General features: G+C 45.2%; 1 protein-coding gene across 1 annotated transcript in view; it reads right to left on the minus strand.

Annotated features, from left to right (window-relative positions):
* Window positions 1-894: 894 nt before the first annotated feature.
* The window catches only part of PDLIM1 (PDZ and LIM domain 1), a 57880-nt gene continuing 41174 nt past the window's right edge, over window positions 895-17600 (minus strand). The window contains exons 5-7 of the mRNA XM_035268525.3: window positions 11245-11396; window positions 1880-1997; window positions 895-1427 (exon numbers count right to left, since the gene is read on the minus strand). Of these exons, the coding sequence (XP_035124416.1) occupies window positions 1241-1427; window positions 1880-1997; window positions 11245-11396 (457 nt within the window). The 3' untranslated portion in view covers window positions 895-1240. The remainder of the gene's footprint in view (window positions 1428-1879; window positions 1998-11244; window positions 11397-17600) is intronic.

The following is a 17600-nucleotide window of genomic DNA, read 5'->3' on the forward strand; positions in this document are numbered from 1 at the left end:
TCAACTAATAAACTGCAAAAAAAAAAAAATTGAAAGCTTTAACATGACATTTTCTGCCTCAATAGTTTAAGTTCTGCTTGTTGAAACACTAAAAGTGCTCATGTGCATAAACTGTCCATGGTACATTCTGGCTTCAGAGTCTGTTATGAAATCCTGGCACTAATTGAAATTCTTAGAGTATGTACCATATCAGTCCATTCATAATTCAAGGTCACAAACTATTACTGAGGGTGGTGAGCACTGATCAAGGATAGATGGTTGCTCCTTTGGAGGAAGGAGGGTTGCTTGGAATACCTTGTCCACATCTCAGAACAACCACATAGTCTGTGTCGGGAGGGATGGGGGCACCACTGTTTGAGCAATTAACCCATGAGGGATTAGTCACCAGGAGATAAACTGTGGTGACCTCAGATCTTGACTCAGGACTCTTTCTTAGCAGCCAGGGTCCCCAGTCTCCTCTGTGAGGAGGGCACAGTGGCCATGTCCTGGGCTCTCTGCTGCTGTTGGACACTTTCCTGAGGTTGCTGCCCCTCACAAAGGAGAGCAGCTGGGATGGCAGCAACCAGCCTGGAGAGAGACTTACTGGGGAATGTGTCGAAGCTCCCACCTTTTATTTGAGAAGCATTCATTTCTTCAGCTAAGCCTCAGAACAGCCCTATACAAAGAAAACTTCATTTCATTAAAACAGTTAAGTATCTTATATTAGCATTAGACAAAGAGGATTTCAAGTAAGCTTCAAAGAAATATAAGAACAGAGTTTGTTAAGATGCCAGGTGAAAGGCCAGTAAATCTTGAGAGAAACAAGAAACCCAAAACAAGAGGACAGGCCTCAGAAATCTCATCAGGCTTGAGTAGGAAATGAGACACTTGCTCAGATAACAGACACCACACTGCTTTGCAGTCTATAAATTTATTGAGTAAAAACTGAATCAATGTTAGGCACATTATATATGATTGGGTTCAAATTTGGCTGATGTCCAAATGCAGCAGAGAACAGAGGGGAGGAAGGGGCATGCGGTTGCTGGCAAGGGGACACTGAACAAAACAGTTTTCCTTTTATTGTAAAATCAGGGATCGCACAGCTGATGTGAGTCAATTAACCAAGGCAGGGGACTCAGTGTTTTACCAGCAGGGGGAAAACCAAAGTAAGCAGACAACTCTCAAGACAGGAGAGGGCCAGAACACTGAGAGAACAAGCTGCAGCAGTGGTCGGCTGAGAACAGTGGTGAAATCTGCTGGGTCACTTGGGGAACACGGTGACCACGTCGTAGCCCTCAGGTGGTGTGACTCGCTCCCGGGCATGCTTCTCACAGTAGATTTGATCCTCCACAAAGAAATGGCCCTTCTGTTTCAGGTTAGTGCCACAGTCATTGCACACATAACACTCGGGATGGCGGTGACGCTCCCTCAGCTTCACGAACACACCGCTACAAAAGCAAGGGAGGGAAAGGACTCTCAGTGACAAGCACCTGCAGGTGGCACCCGAGCTCTGCACCATCCTTCCAGAGCAGGGGCCTGGGGCTCCTCCCCAGGGACCCATCACAGGGGAAACCAGGGCCTCCCAACTGGCCTCCAATCATGTCACTTGTTTTTTTTCTTCCCAGGGTCCAGAGACATTTTTCCAGAAGCCCCTCCTACTTCAACAAGGTAGTCCTGATTGTTCTCCTTTTATATGTTCATAACCTAAGGGCTCTACAGTGAAGGAAAACCTTCACAACCTGGCTCCGAGACCCAGGACCTTCCCGGCCTCTCTACTGCATTTTTCCAGGACGGATTTGCCTCCCTCACAAGCAAAATGCGCAACATCCAGCACTTTCCACATTTTCATGGTTTACCCAACCTGCAGAGCCTGCAAAGACTGTAGGAAGCAGATACTCACACAATCCCAGTGCCACATTTGTCACACATAGGCAGCTTCTGAGCATTTCCAATCGACGCAGCCACTTTAGTGACAGGAGCTTTAACACTTCTGAATCCTGAGGGCTTGTTGGGATCCCCTGAAATGAGGGAAACACTCTCATTGGCCAGGAAGGGCAGAATTGTATAAGTGTCACTCAGCTTTTCAGAACCACTTATAAATATGTGTTCAGGCAAGGCCATGGGAACTGGAGTGATTCTGCTATGTTATCCTAGGCACATTACTTAACCTCTTTGGTCCCCAGTTTCTTTTTCTATAAAACAGGAGATTGACTCTTGGCCAAAAATAAAAGGCCAAACAGCCAAAACAATCCTAAGCAAAAAACAACAAAGCTGGAAGCATCACACTACCCAACTTCAAACTATGTTACAAGCCTACAGTAACCAAAACAACATGGTACTGGTACAAGAATAGACACATTGCAAATATGTAGGGCATATTTGGGGGAAAAAAAGGAAAAAAAATTTTTTTAATTAAAAATAAATAAAAATAAAAAAGAATAGACACATAGGCCAATGAAACAGAATACAGAACCCAGAAATGAGACCACACACCTACAACCATCTGATCTTTGACAAACCTGACAAAAACAAGCAATAGGGAAAGGATTCCCTATTTAATAAATGGTGCTGGGAGACCTGGTTAGCCATATGTAGAAAACTGAAACTGGATCCCTTCTTTACACCGTATACAAAAGTCAACTCAAGATAGATTAAAGGCTTAAATGTAAAGCTCAAAACTATAAAAACCCTAGAAGAAAATCTAGGCGATACCATTCAGGACATGGGCATGGGCAAAGATTTCATGAGGAAGACCCCAAAAGCAATGGTAACAAAAGCAAAAATTGACAATTGGGATCTAATTAAACTAAAGAGCTTCTGTACAGCAAAAGATACTATCATCAGAATGAACAGACAACCTACAGAATGGGAGAAAATTTTTGCAATCTATCCATCTGACAAAGGGCTAATATCCAGCATCTACAAGGAACTTAAACAAATTTACAAGAAAAAAATAGGTCAGGCACAGTGACTCATGTCTGTAATCCCAACAGTTTGGGAGGCTGAGGCGGGTAGATCACCTGAGGTCAGGAGTTTGAGAATAGCCAGGCCAACATAGTCAAACCCCCTCTCTACTAAAATTACAAAAATTAGCCGGGTGTGGTGGCATGCACCTGTAGTTCCAGCTACTCAGGAGGCTGAGGCAGTAGAATCACCAAGATTGTGCCACTGCACTCCAGCCTGGGCAACAGAGAAAGACTCCATCTCAATAAAAGAAAAAAACAACTATATTAAAAAGTGGGCAAAGAACATAAACAGACACTTTCTAAAAAAGACGTACATGTGGCCAATAAACATGAAAAAAAGCTCAACATCACTGATTATTAGAGAAATACAAATCAAAATCACAGTGAGATACCACCTCATGTGAGTCAGAATGGCTATTATTAAAAAGTCAAAAAACAACAGATGCTGGCATGGTTGTGAAGAAAAAAGAACATGTTTACACTGTTGGCGGGAGTGTAAATTAGTTCAAACATTGTGGAAGATAGTCTGGTGATTCCTCAAAGACCTAGAGGCAGAAACACCATTCAACCCAGCAATCCCATTACTGGGTGTATACCAAAAGGAATATAAATCATTCTTTCATAAAGATACATGCACGCTTATGTTCAATGCAACACTATTCTCAATGTCAAAGACATGGAATCAACTTAAATGCCCATCAATGATAGACTGGATAAAGAAAATGTGATACATATACACTAGGGAATACTATGCAGCCATAAAAAGGAACGAGAACCTGTCCTGTGCAGGGACATGGATGGAGTTGGAAGCCAATACCCTCAGCAAACTAACGCAGGAACACAAAACCAAATACCACATGTTCTTACTTGTAAGTGGGAGCTGAATGATGAGAACAAATGGATACATGGGGTAAAGGGGACAAGACACACTGGGCCTATTGGATGGTGTGGAGTGGAGGGAGAGCATCGGAAGAATGGCTGATGGATGCTGAGTTTAATATCTAGGTGACTGGATGATCTGTGCAGCAAACCACCATGGCATATGGTGACCTGTTTAACAAACCTGCACATCCTACACATGTACCCCTGAACTTAAAAGTTGGAAATTAAAAAATAAAATTTTTAAAAAAAGAAATCCACATCACAGAAATAACAGAATCATCAGAGTACAGCATGCTACAGCAGCAGCCAGATGACAATCATCTCCCACAGAGCAGAGGAAGGAGCCTTTCTGTAGTCAGCCTGGTGCATGTAAAATAAGCTCCTAGTAGCTAGATGCAGAGCTGCCTAAGGCCCAGCTCATCACATCTTAGGCAACAAAGCCCTGTACCATGGTGGCTATTAATAATGGTAAGCTGTTAATATTGCTATTACTACCATACATTCAGTTTGCTGTGCTTCCACAGAACTTGCCTTTGTACTGTGGTGTAGCCCTGCAGGATTGTTATGTTTGTCAGCTATTTATGTGTCTCTCTCCCTAGATTGCAAATTACTTGAGCACAAGTGCCTTCTTTTATATACATTTCAATACCCCATGGAGCCTAGCATGAGGGCATAGCAAATAGAGGCTCAATAAATACACTGAAATAAATAGTAAAATGACATGACAGATTCATGATGGTGCCTATGTTAGTCCAACATGCTTTGGACCAAGACACCAGAGAAGCCTCTGCACAGGCATGGCTCTGAACAGGCACCTGTGAGCAACCCGGACCCCAGAAGAAATTTTGTAAAATCTTCAGGCCAGGCTCCGCCACAGACCAGCTGAATGAGCATCTCCAGGTGCAGGAGATTCAATTCTACACTCCTGGCTAAACCCACTTATTTAGACTAAAGCAGCTGCTCTCAAACTTGATTGTGCATCGGAATCACCTGGAGGCCTTGTTAACATGCAGACGGCTGGGCTCCACCCCCAGAGTTTCTGATCCAGAAGGCCCAGAATGGGGCCTAAGACTTTGCATTTCCAACAAGTTCCCAGGTGCTTCTGATCCAAGAACCACTGGTCAAGAGCAAAGAAACAGCTTCCTGTGCCAGGCGAGGGGATGAGAAGAGGGCCACCCCATGACTGCAGTCACGTTGGGCAATCATGGGGCTGATGGATGAGGGCCTTAGCTCTCTTGTTTTTTCAGAAAGTGAGTTTCTATATGCTGACCAATCCTTCTGAACCAAAAATAGAGATACGTGTTCACACAATGGACATTTATTTATTAATTTTTTATTTTTACCACTGTGCCTGGCAACACGGGGTATTTAGAATACATGGTTGACTATTTTGACCACAATTACCCCGCCCCTCTCTTGCCATGCTTACCTTCAGTCAGTGGTTCCCTACTGGGGGCAGTTTCATCTCCTAGAGAGCAGTTTCGAATGTCACACTGAAAGGAAGTGCCACTGGCATCTAGTGGGCAGAGGTCAGGGATGCTGCTGAACATCCCAAAATACACAGGGCAGCCTCACACCAAGGACTCATATGGCTCAAAATGTCAATAGCACCAAGGCTCAGAAACCCTACTGTCAATGGAGTAGACTTCCCCATCCCCAGACTTTGGCCAATGTGAGCAGATGTAAGCCCTGTTTAAGCAAAAGCACTAAGGGCAACACTAAGTGTTGTGTGGTGTAGCCGTGTCCCCACAGAGCTATTGCCTCTGCCATGAAAACAGCAAGCACCAGAGTGCCTCTCCCTTCCCTGGGCTTGAATGAAGAGGACTCAGGGGGCCTGGTCCAGCCCTGCCAAGCCCAGCAGAGGCGCAGCTGTCCAGCAGCCCTAATAAATACAGGTTACCCACTGCTGACTGATATAAGAGCTGGTTTGGAGTACTTGGCTGGCTTATGGGGAACAAGAAGAGAGTATATGTGAATGCAGCCTGAACTCTCCACAGCCCTATCATGGTGTCATGGCTCAGACACAGGCTTCCCCACTCCGAGCTGGGATGGTGCATCACTGGGAACTGATGCCCACAGATGTCCACCTGGCAGCACATGAGATGGGGCAGAGATTAGGAGATGCCATGGTTTTAAGTAGTGAGTTCTACAGATGGGCATGGGGAAGGCTTAGTTGGGCCTACCAGCAAGTGCATAAGAAGAAACCAGCTTTGTGCTTCTGTTCTCCCTGAGCCCAAGGCACCTTCTTGCCCTTCCCAAGCCTTCTTTCCTTCCTTCCTTTGGGAGGAGGACAAAGCTCCAATTTTATTCATTATATATTTTACCTGTATTTTTAAAAATACTGCATTTAAATGTCATTGTTGTCTTGATTATTGAGTTTCCCAGTGCCCCGGTAAATTCTGCACTCAAGGCCAGGCACAGTGGCTCATATCTCTAATCCAAGCACTATAGAAGGTCACTTGAGGTCAGGAGTTCGAGACCAGCCTGGTCAACATGGTGAAATCCCATCTCTACTAAAAATACAAAAACTAGTTGGGCATGGTGCCACATGCCTGTAGTCCCAGCTACTCAGGAGGCTAAGGCAGGAAAATGGCTTGAACCCAGTGGGCAGAGGTTGCAGTGAGCTGAGATCATGCCACTGCACTCCAGCCTGGGCAACAGAGCAAGACTCCATCTCACGAAAATAAAAAAAAAAAAATCACACTCTAAGCAGTGCCTCCCTGACCTCACCTTGATCCTGGCCCTGCCTAGAGGGATTTCAGAAGGGCCTGGGCGGGCATTTTCTCCAAGCATCATGCCTCAAGCATCCCAAACAGATTCCCTCATTTTCTGGCTGATGGTGCTGGAGCTACCTGCCCATGACAAGAAGGAAATGGCGGCATCTCTGCATACCTGGGCAGTTTGCAAAGGCACTGACTGGGCTGAGAACCAGCTCAATGAGGTCAGGCTCTCTTACTCAATGGGCTGTTTCCGATAACTCAATCCACAGAAAAATCACCAGGAAAGAAGAGAGGCTGCAAAAGGGTAGAATGAAAGAAAGCTAGGAGGGGCATGCAATCTCCACCTGGTAGGAGAATCCGCATCTGTTTCTAGAATGAAGAGACCTGACCTGGATAAAACGGCACAGCTGGGGCAGAGCAGGCTGCCTGCCCCGCAAGACTCGCTGTGGCTTTTTCAGCCCTGCAGCGCCACCTGCCGGCTTCAAGGTTTTTCTCTCGCTTATCCAGCCAACAAGGCTAATCCAAAGAAATCTCTCTTCCTTTCTTCTCAACTAGCTTACGCTGAAAATACTAGCTTCCTTTGGACTCCGGGCAACTACAAAAATTTCCAAATGTCTCTTCTTCCAGTGAATTCTGTATCCCAAATATTTTTTGGAAAAAAAGTGAAAATTAGCTAAATAAACCACAGCTGTTTTTCTATCCACTTCACTGCTCAACAACCTTGCATGGCTCCACACTCCTTTAGAATCAAGCTCATGATTCTTAACCTTGCACCCAGTATCCAACTTGCACCCTATATCTAACTCAAGATCACCCGACGATTCACCTGGAACCCTGGGCACCAGCCAAAATGAGCCTCAGTACTTGCTGAACAAGTCTCCAGCTTTCTCATTCAGAGCCTCTGGCCACGACTGCTCCTTCCAAATCTCCAATCATTAAAAGCCTCCTTCTATGGACAGATGAATAGATAAACAAAATGTAGTATACATGTACAATGGAATAATATTCTGCCTTAAAATGGAAAGGATTTCTGACACATGCTACATGGATGAACCTGGAGGATATTAGGATATTATGCAAAGTGAACTAAGCCAGGCCCAAAAGGACAACTACTGCATGATGCCACTTATGTAAGAGATTTAGAGTAGTTCACGTCACAGACAAGTAGGAGAGTGGCTACCAGGAGCTGGGAGGAGGGAGGGATGGGGAGATACTCCTTAATGGGAACAGTTTCAGTTTTGCAGAATAAAAGGATGGATGGTGATGATAGTAGCACAATCACATAAATGCACTTAATACCACTGAAAATCTATTAAGATGGCATATTTTATGTTACGTATATTTCACCACAATTTTTATTTAACATAACGGCTTCTTCTGCCTGCAAGTTTTGGAATTTGATCCAGAACAAAATGAAGTTTGAGGAACCAAGAGCCCTTTCTCCTAGTCTAGAGGCTGAATTTTACCCAAAATGAGACCATCTGTGTTGGGTCTTCAAGGTTTATGACCAAACCCTGCCGTAGCCTAGCTTCCTTCGGGGCCTCACTCACTGTGCACCGGCAGTTTACAGGCGCAACTTCACTTAACCCTGTAAATAATCCCGTGAGGTCCTAGTTATTAGCTTCATTGGACCTGTGCAGTAACTAGAGCTTAGAACTGCAAGCAACTTGCTGGAGGTGTCACAGCAGGTCAGAGGCAGATCCTGGATGCCAGTGCTCTTTCTGGCCTGCAGCACTGCTTTCTGAACCAAAGGCCTTTCTGAATGACAGGACCCTTCATCAACTGCTTTTACTGCCTTAACCTTTCACCATTTAAGCTCAAATAAAAACAGGCATTTGAGGCCAGGTGCTGTGGCTCACATCTGTAATCCCAGCACTTTGGGAGGTCCAGGCTGGTAGATCACCTGAGGTCACAAGTTCAAGACCAGCCTGGCCAACATGGAGACATCCCATCTCTACTAAAAGTGCAAAAATTATCTGGGCATGGTAGTGCATGCCTGTAATCCCAGATACTTGGGAGGCTGAGGCAGGAGATTTGCTGGAACCTGGGAGGTGGAGGTTGCAGTGAGCCGAGATCGTGCCACTGCACTCCAGCCTGGGCAACAAAGCAAGACTCTGTCTCAAAAAAAAAAAAAAAAAAAACAGACATTTGGGTTTCTTCTCCCAAGAGCCTTCTGCATATAAAGAATGTTTAGTATGGAATCTATCTGTTACATTCCGTAAAGATTTAATGCAGGTACACATGAAGAGATACAGGAGAAACTACAAGATTTGCTATTTCCCTCTTCCCTTCTAGCAGAATCTTGATTCTCTTTGGGGCAGGAAGCATCAGACTAAAAGATAAAATTTGTTTAAAAAGAATCCTAATTCCCAGACTCTCATTCACCTAGGTGTAGCCACGTGACTAAATCATGGTCAATAAAATGTAAATGCCAAAGTAACGAGGGACTTCTGGGAAGGAGAATGCTGGCTCATCTGAAATAGGGACTCCCTGGTTAGCCCTTATCTCCCTTCTTCCTTCCTATCACCTGGAAGTAAGTGTGATGGCTGGAACACCAGCTGCCAACAGGACCACAAAGTAACCTTGGGAATGGAAGCCACAAATTTGGTGGCTGGAGTGCAGGATAGAAGTCCAGATCTTGAAGAGGATGGAGCTTCCAAATCCATGTTCAGGTCCTTCTCTGTGAGCCCAGATGAGCTCTGCAGCATTTGTCTATTTGGGCACCGATGAACTGACCTTGCCTCTCATTGAAGGGTTTCACATCCACGTAAGAGTAAAATAAGCTGTGGTTTCCCACATGTTTTAGCAAAGCTGTCATCCTCAAGGGTTGGCCCCCAAGTTGTTCGTGAGGCAAGGATAATACTGGAACTTGATACGAAGTATGGCTCATTACTTCCCAGCTGCTCAGCTACTCCAAGCAAAAGAGGAAAGCCGTGGTAGAACAGTAACATTTTAGCCTAAAAGAAGCACATGCAAACACATGGCCCATCGTTTCCGAATTCCTTAGGGTTGTATATTGCCACTCTCTCTAAAGAAACCACGCAAACGGGGAGGAAGCTCGGGTGTCAGGTGTGTTCAGGGAACTTTCTGCTCAGAAAGGGGCTCCCCAGTGAGCTGAATCTTCAGCTGCGGACTCTGAGGAGGGAAGTTCATCCTCCAGAGGGCACTAGGCTCTCAGCCAACATGTCAATCCTTTTGCAACCTGGCTGAGGCAGGTCTCACATTCAAAATCACAAGGTGTCCCCTCACTGGAGCATCCACTGTCTTTTTGCAGATGGGTCCATGAGAGAGATAAAGAGGGCAGAGAAAGCAAGATCGCACTGAGGTGTCCAAGCCTCAAAAAAGGAAGAGACTTTGGGAGGCCAAGGCGGGTGGATCACACAAGGTCAAGAGATTGAGACCATCCTGGTCAACATGGTGAAACCTCGTCTCTACTAAAAATACAAAAATTAGCTGGGCATGGTGGCATGCGCCTATAGTCCCAGCTACTCGGGAGGCTGAGTCAGGAGAATTGGTTGAACCTGGGAGGTGGAGATTGCGGTGAGCCAAGATCACGCCATTGCACTCCAGCCTGGGTAACAAGAGCAAAACTCCGTCTCAAAAAAAAAAAAAAGGAAGAGAGAGTGTGGAGGGCTGGGCATCACAGGGACTAGGGAAGGAGGCAAAACCCAGCTCTCTGGAAGAGGCTGCTCACGAGTGTCACAGGGGGTGCTGATGAGGATCCACCTGGGAGAAGGCGGGTGTCAGGGCTGCTGATCCACAGGTCGCCTTTGTGAGGGGAAAAAAGCATCCCTTCTTCAATACATCTACCTGTCACAATTTCTCAACCTATACCATTGTTATTAAGTGAAGATACTTTTACTGCTATCCACTTAAACATGATCATAAGTCTTCAGTGAGAAGCATGTCACCTGAGACCTGCACCCTATGGGGTGGCCCTGGGTGCCTCAACATCAAAGCTCACCCCAAGGACAAGAAAGCTTCTTCACAACATTTCAAACATCACAATAACTATGCAGTGAGTACTCGGTTACAGTGATGGATGTTTTACACAACTTAGGCCATTTCATGACCACGACAATCTTAGAGGAAAGGATTGTTATCCCTGATGGATAGATGAGAGAACAGGCCTGGGAAGGTTCAGAGATTCGCTGGAGGTCACAGAGTAAGAACACGGTCACAAGGCTGGGGGGGGTCTCAAGCCCTCAAGAGGGTACCCACCCTAGAGCAAATACAAACACAAGCCCCAAAGCAAAGCCAGCCCCTGGCTTCACTGAGGACTGCTTCATCCTCATTCTGCTGCTCAATGCCCATGGCCTTCATCACTCCTTCCTCAGCCACCACCAAGGTATTGTTTCTGGGCTCAAAGCAAATGAATGGCCAAAGGACAGGCCAACGGGTTCCCACAGCAGTCAGGCTCACCGCAACCTCCACATGCTCTTGCTCATGTGATAGGACACAGTTGGCCAGGCCTGGAGTTTCTTAAATACAGACCCCGGGGTGGTGGGGGAGTGTGATCAGCACTCTCTCTTCCCCTCTCTCTCTCTTTTTCTCTACGCTTTTAAAGAATTTCAGCACTTTAAAAGCCCATGCCCTCCAAAACAGGCTCCAAGGTGTGTTCACCTGTGCTTCCGCAATGACTGACTCTCACATCTGACCTTGAACAAGAGCCTCTGACTGTGGATGGAGCTGATTACCTTTTTCTTCAGACTCCAGGATTTCTTGCAAAACCAAGAAAGACGTGGACTGTTTCGGGGGCTCATTCAACTCCTGTTTCTCCTGAAGCATCTTGTAAACTTCAGATTCTTTGTCGATGACAAGGCCACTTGGAGACTGAACATGGTCTAAGCTGTAAAGAATGTTTGAAAAATTGATTAGGACATGAAAGAAGTTAAAAATAACTTCACCGGGAACCTCCTCCAGGCAGAGGCACTGCTGATTTGAAGGACAGATAGAAATTACCTCCAAGCCCTCTCCTAACTCAGCCATAGACCTGCTGCCAGCACAGTGAAAGTGAGACGGCTTTATAGTCAGAGCTAGCTCCTGCTTCAATACAATCAGAGGCTCTTCCTCTAAATAGCTTCAGTAGTTCAATTACTTTTTGGCCTAATCCCGTGGAATGGGAATGCTCTATCTCTTTATAAATTATATCAACAGCATTATGTCCAGAGAAAATTTAGAAAAAAAAAAAAAGTCAACCACAGCCCAACCACAAAGAACTCAGCCAGGACCCCCTTGTATGGGCCACAAACATTGCCTTCATGAGCAGGAATCTCGTGTTCTGCATTCCTGACTGTCTCGTAGTGCTTTCCCTGTCTATAAATACCTCCTGATTCTCAAGGCCAGGCACTTGGGTCTCCTCACCTATAACACAGAGATAATAGTACCTTCCTTGACTGGTTCACAGGTTGGTGGTGAGGTTGGGACATGCAAGTGCTTTGTAAACCATGAAGTGTTCAGGTCCAGGGACCGGGCAAGCCAGGCCTTGTCTTCCCTACCTTCCTCCTGTCATTCTGGGTGACCCAGAACAGGACAAGACAGGCAGAGCCCACCTCTTTTCCCCAGGGCTCCACTTTCTAAGCAGTGGACGGTGACAGGGAGGTAGTCTCTCATCAGCTATACCTGTGAATCTATCCTGCATCTGACCCCTTCTCACCTCCCCACCTCCCCCAGGTACAATCCATGCCATCCCTTACCAGCACGGCTGACAAGATACGTAACTTGTCTCTGCTATCACTAACAGCCCAAGGACAGTCATAGTTTTGACTAGAGGCCAGAGTGATGGCCTCTAGTCAGAATATCAGAGTGATATTTTTTATGTTTTTAGAGATAGGGACTCACTCTGCTGCCTAGGCTGGAGCACAGTGGTGCAATCACAGATAACTGTAACCCCAAACTACTGGCCTCAACAGATAGATCCTCCTGCCTTAGCCTCCTGAGTGGCTAAGACTACAGATGCACCACCATCCCCCGCTAATTTCGTCATTATTTTTGTAGAGACAGGGTCTTGCTGTGTTGCCCAGGCTGGTCTCTAGTTCTAGCCTCAAGTGACCCTCCAGCCTTGGACTCCCAAAACACTGGGATTACAGGCATGGGCCAGAGTGCCCAGCCCAGAGTGATATTTTAAACACATGAATCAGACTGTGTCATGCTTTGGTTCAATGTATTCTCATTTGACTTAGCACAAAATATTTAGTTTTAATAATAAAATATATGTTTCATCAAATTCAACTTTTTTGGAGGAAATGTTATCACAGAGGAAAATGTCCCTAACATATGTGTCCCAAGCTTCTCCCTCCAGACACATCCCCTGCCAGCCCTGGCTCACTCTATCTGACTTAGACCAGGCTCCCTGCTGTGCCTGGCAAACACTAGCCTCACAGCCTGTGCCCTCACTGCACCCTCAGCCTGCAATGCCCTTCCCAGGTGTCGCCATGGCTCCCATGCTTCATCCAGGTCTCTGCTCAAGTGCACTCCTCAGAGTGGCCTTCCTGACCCCAACTTAAAACAGGCTGCCACATACCCCACAATCGCTCTGAACTCCCCACCTGCTCTCTCAGCATGTTTTCTACTGTATTCCTTTATTTCTTTGTTGCCTGTCTCCCCACTGGAAAGTAAGCCCTAGGAGTTGGGGGACATGACCTGTCTTGCTCCCCATCATATTTCCAGGCCTGGATCAGTGCCTCGCACAGGTCACAGCTCAGCAGGCATCAGGCAAGTGAATGAACACTGCAGAGTGGGTCCAAGGCCTCCTTCCTCCTTGCTGCACTCTCCCCTGTTCCTGCAGGCTCATGAGGTCCTGCAGGGAAGCCGGCCTCTGAGGGCTGTGCCAGGCACATGGGCAGCCCCACCTCCTGGCCCCAGATCACCTCCTTCCTCTCAGCCTGAGCTGCTAGGGAGGAAGGCCAGTGTGCCCAGTGGAACCAAAGAGCAAATATCAGATGGTGGGGCAATTTATTGATACAGATGATAGGTTTCTATATATAAAGAATTATGCTTCCTAAGTAAAAAAAGCTATAAAGTCTCCAGCTTTATAGCTGCAGCTTTAGGGATGCAGGCAGTGGCCAGGAATGGTTTTATTCAGCAACTCTAACCAGTCTCTCTTTAGGGCTGGTGCCACTTTCACAGGTGCAAATGAATCGTATCAATCATGCTTATTCATTTCCAGGGTATGTGTTTTCCCTGGGTAATTCTCTGCAAGTTACCTTTTCCTCTTTCTTTCTCCCTCTCCTTTCTTCTTTTCTCTTTTCTGAGACAACCTCTGGGGCACGTTCAGTCTTCAGGTTCCCAGCTAAAGGCAGAGTCAATCACAGCAATCAAGCTCCAGGTGTCTCCCTTCCACTCCAACCATGTCCTCACAATAGAGGAAAAGGTACCCAAAGAGTGACATATGCTTTGTGACTGCCAAAGAAGGTCAGAATTTCAGTAGTAAGGCTCATTGGTCACTCCTGCTGGCTGCATTTGGGGGAGGGAAAGCAGCTATCCCTGCCTGTCCTGCCCACTCCAGCTGCTCTCTGCTTGGCCTCTTCCCACACCTGCAGGGAACTGTGGGTGCCTCCCACGGCAGGCAATGCAACCACCTGGGGGAGTTGTTGTAACCAAGAGTCTTTCTTTATCTCATGTTTCCAGCCCTTTCTTAAGAGTTATATGCCTGACTCTTTGAGTACTGAGTTTGGAACTTGCCCTATAATAAGCATATTACATTGTTTTTGGAGAAATCTTTTTTCTATTACACTTAGAACTATTTTATAGTTGAGATCAGATTATGGAATGTTCTTGGGAAAGATTTTTCCTCTTCTTTGGTGTATGTTATGTCTGGAAGCCACCGAGAGAACACTCAAAAAAATGACAGAACCCAAACCACAAGGCCATCACATATTCTTACAGAAAATCATCTTGTGAAGGATTTCTGGATTTAAAAAAAAAAAAAAACAGCTTACTATTTTTCTCAAATAATGATAGTATCTTTATATCACTGGACGATCTATGAAGCACTTTCCATTTCTATTACCCTGCTTGAGGCACGGGCACACCTGGCTCAAAAATAGCATCCGAAGATCCAAAGTCTAAGTCTAGACACTGGACTACAAGGTATTGACATGATACCACAATATCTTAAAAAATAATAATGACAAAAATATGAAGGAGAAATAGAGCAAAAAATTCTCATTTTTATATTAATAACAGCAATGAAAGAATACTACAATGATATGGCTTCAGAAAATATAATACACACCACTCAGTCTCCAGGAGAAGAAGTTTTGAGGGTAGAACAGTGAAAATAAACACTTTCTTCTGAACCCACTCTGTACAAGTTTAATAACAAATTACAAGAATGTAAGCAAATTTAACTACTTTGAGTAACAATACATTACACCGCTTCCTAGTTCCTCTTTCTCCCTGGGAGCTGACGTGTATCAGTTTCCCAAATGTTTAACATTTTCTCCCACTATTTTAAGACCTGACCTGTGGGCCCCGGGGTTGTTCTAGCCAAGCCACTCCCATCCCAGCCTAATGAGGTGGCTGACACAGCCAGGAGCAGGAGAGTCCCAGTGGTCTTTAGAACGTAAGAAGAAACTCCCTTTGAGCCCACCTCCCGAAGGAGGATTTTGGAGACTGAGCCTGCAGACTTTATGCGACTCTCACACCTGCTCCAGCCTAAAGGGCAGCTGGGGTGAGGATCAGAAGGATAAGGAGGACAGAAAGAAGTGTGCTGTGGCTCTGGGGCATGGGTCAGCCCAGCAACCCTGGGATGAAAGTCTACTCCATCAGAACCATGAAGTGACCAGAGTAAGGATATAAAGGGGCTTTTTTTTTTTAACTTGGGCCATCATCTGTGGCAGCCACTTAATTATCTGTATATAAATCTCAGCTAAAACAAGACAGCCATAAGAAAAAAATTATCATTGCTGACACAACCTTAGTAGGGTCATTTTCTCACATAGTAAGAAAATTTTGATACTTTAATAAAACAAAGATTAGAATAGAAAGGGGAATTATGTGAATTATTGAAAGCATCCGGACAGGAGAAGATGGTCTCCTCATAAAAATCTTTTTCCTGTCTGAGAAGATGAAGTAGACATATTTTTCCGTTTCACACAGTACAACCCAAAACCCTGGACATTACATCGAAAGCAAACATGAGAAGACTCTAACAGGGCAACAGAAGGCAGACAGGCTAGGGACCCCGTGTCCTGAGGACCATGGTAGTGAGTTCCCATGGTGCTCTTGTTGCCTTGGACATCCCAGACATGGAGCTGAGCGCAGCAATGTGCACAGACAGAAGAAGTCTCAAGAGAAGGCTGCTATCTCTGACCCAATGATCAGAGAGGGGCAGCCCAGCAAGACACAACATGTTGAAACAATAACCACTATTCTCCAGCCAGGAAAGGCCAAGTGGAGAGTCCAGACTTCTAGTCTCACCAGGCTATGATGAGGTTCCCCAACTGCCTCACTGGGGTAGGATCAGAGAAAGCCCAGTAGGGAGCCCGAATTTCATCCTTACCCAGCTGTATTGAAGAAAACCTAGGAGAGAATCAGGGCTCTCACCACTGCTCAGTAGTGTCAAGGCCACCACTCACCCATAAGGTGATAGTGGAGGCCATGTGGGGCCAGAACTCACATCCCATCCAGCAGTAATGAGTGGCCCCAGTGACCTCAGGTGCAAATAGATGGCAAAGTGGGGAAACTGGACTTTTTATCCCCACCTGTCAGTAATGAGTCAGCACCCCAACCCCCTATCTGAGAGGAAGCCAGTGAAAACAGAAGGTTTTAATGAGATCCAGAATCTAATAACATAATAACAAGAATATTCAAGATTCAGTTGAAAATCACCTCTCAGAAGAACCAGGAAGAGCAATAAAGAGATGCCAACACCAAGATGACAGAGATGTTGGGATTACCTAACAAAGATGTTAACACAGTCATCATAAAAATGTTTCAATGAACAATTATGAGCACATTTGAAACAAATTTTTTAAAGTCTCAACAAAAACACATATAAAGAATGAAATAACAACTGAAATAAAAACCACAGTGGATACACTCAACAGCAGCGTGAAGGAGACAAAGGAAAGAATCAGTGAACTGGAAGGTAGAATAATAGAAATGACCCGATTTCAAGAACATAGAGAAATAGAATGGGGGCTGGGTGTGGTGGCTTACACTTGTAATCCCAGCACTTTGGGAAGCCAAGGCAGATGGATCACCTGAGGTCAGAAGTTTGAGACCAGCCTGACCAACATGGAGAAACGCTGTCTCTACTAAAAATACAAAATTAGCTGGGCATGGTGGCAGGCGTCTGTAATCCCAGCTACTTGGGAGGCTGAGGCAGGAGAATAGCTTGAACCAGGAGGCAGAGGTTGTGATGAGCCGAAATCATGACATTGCACTCCAGCCTGGGCAACAAGAGCAAAACTCCATCTTGAAAAAAAAAAATGGAGAGAAAAAAAGAAATAAAGAGCCTTATAAACCTATGAGAATATATAAAAGATCCGAAATTCATGTCAATGGAGTCCTGGAAGAAGAGAAAAAAGGGGGGACTGGTAAAGTACTAGAAGAAATCATGTCTGAAGGTGTCCTAAATTTGGTAAATGACATGAAGTGAAGTGAACACGAAACAGAATAAACCTAAAAAAATCCACACCAAACATATCATGATAAATTTCTGAAAACTAAAACAAAGAAAGAATTTTCAAAGCTGTAAGAGAAAAATGACACCTTATCTAGAAGGGAAAAACAATTCAAATGACAGCAGATTTCTTATCAGAATCCATAAAGAAAAGAAGGAAGTAGCACAATGTTTTCAACTGCTGAAAGAAAAAACTGCCATCCTAGCATTCTGTATCCAGTGGAAATATCCTTCAAGAATGAAGGAGAATTCAAGACATCCTCAGACACAGAGAAACTGAGAGCATTTATCTCTAGCTTTGCTAGAGATAAATAAATGTTTAAAGGAAGTTCTCTAAATAGACAAATAATAATAATAATAGAAGGAACCAGCCAGGCACAGAGACTCACCTGAGGTGAGGAGTTCAAGACCAGCCTGGCCAAT

Source organism: Callithrix jacchus, chromosome 12 (assembly GCF_049354715.1).
Source record: "Callithrix jacchus isolate 240 chromosome 12, calJac240_pri, whole genome shotgun sequence".
Taxonomy (NCBI): domain Eukaryota; kingdom Metazoa; phylum Chordata; class Mammalia; order Primates; family Cebidae; genus Callithrix; species Callithrix jacchus.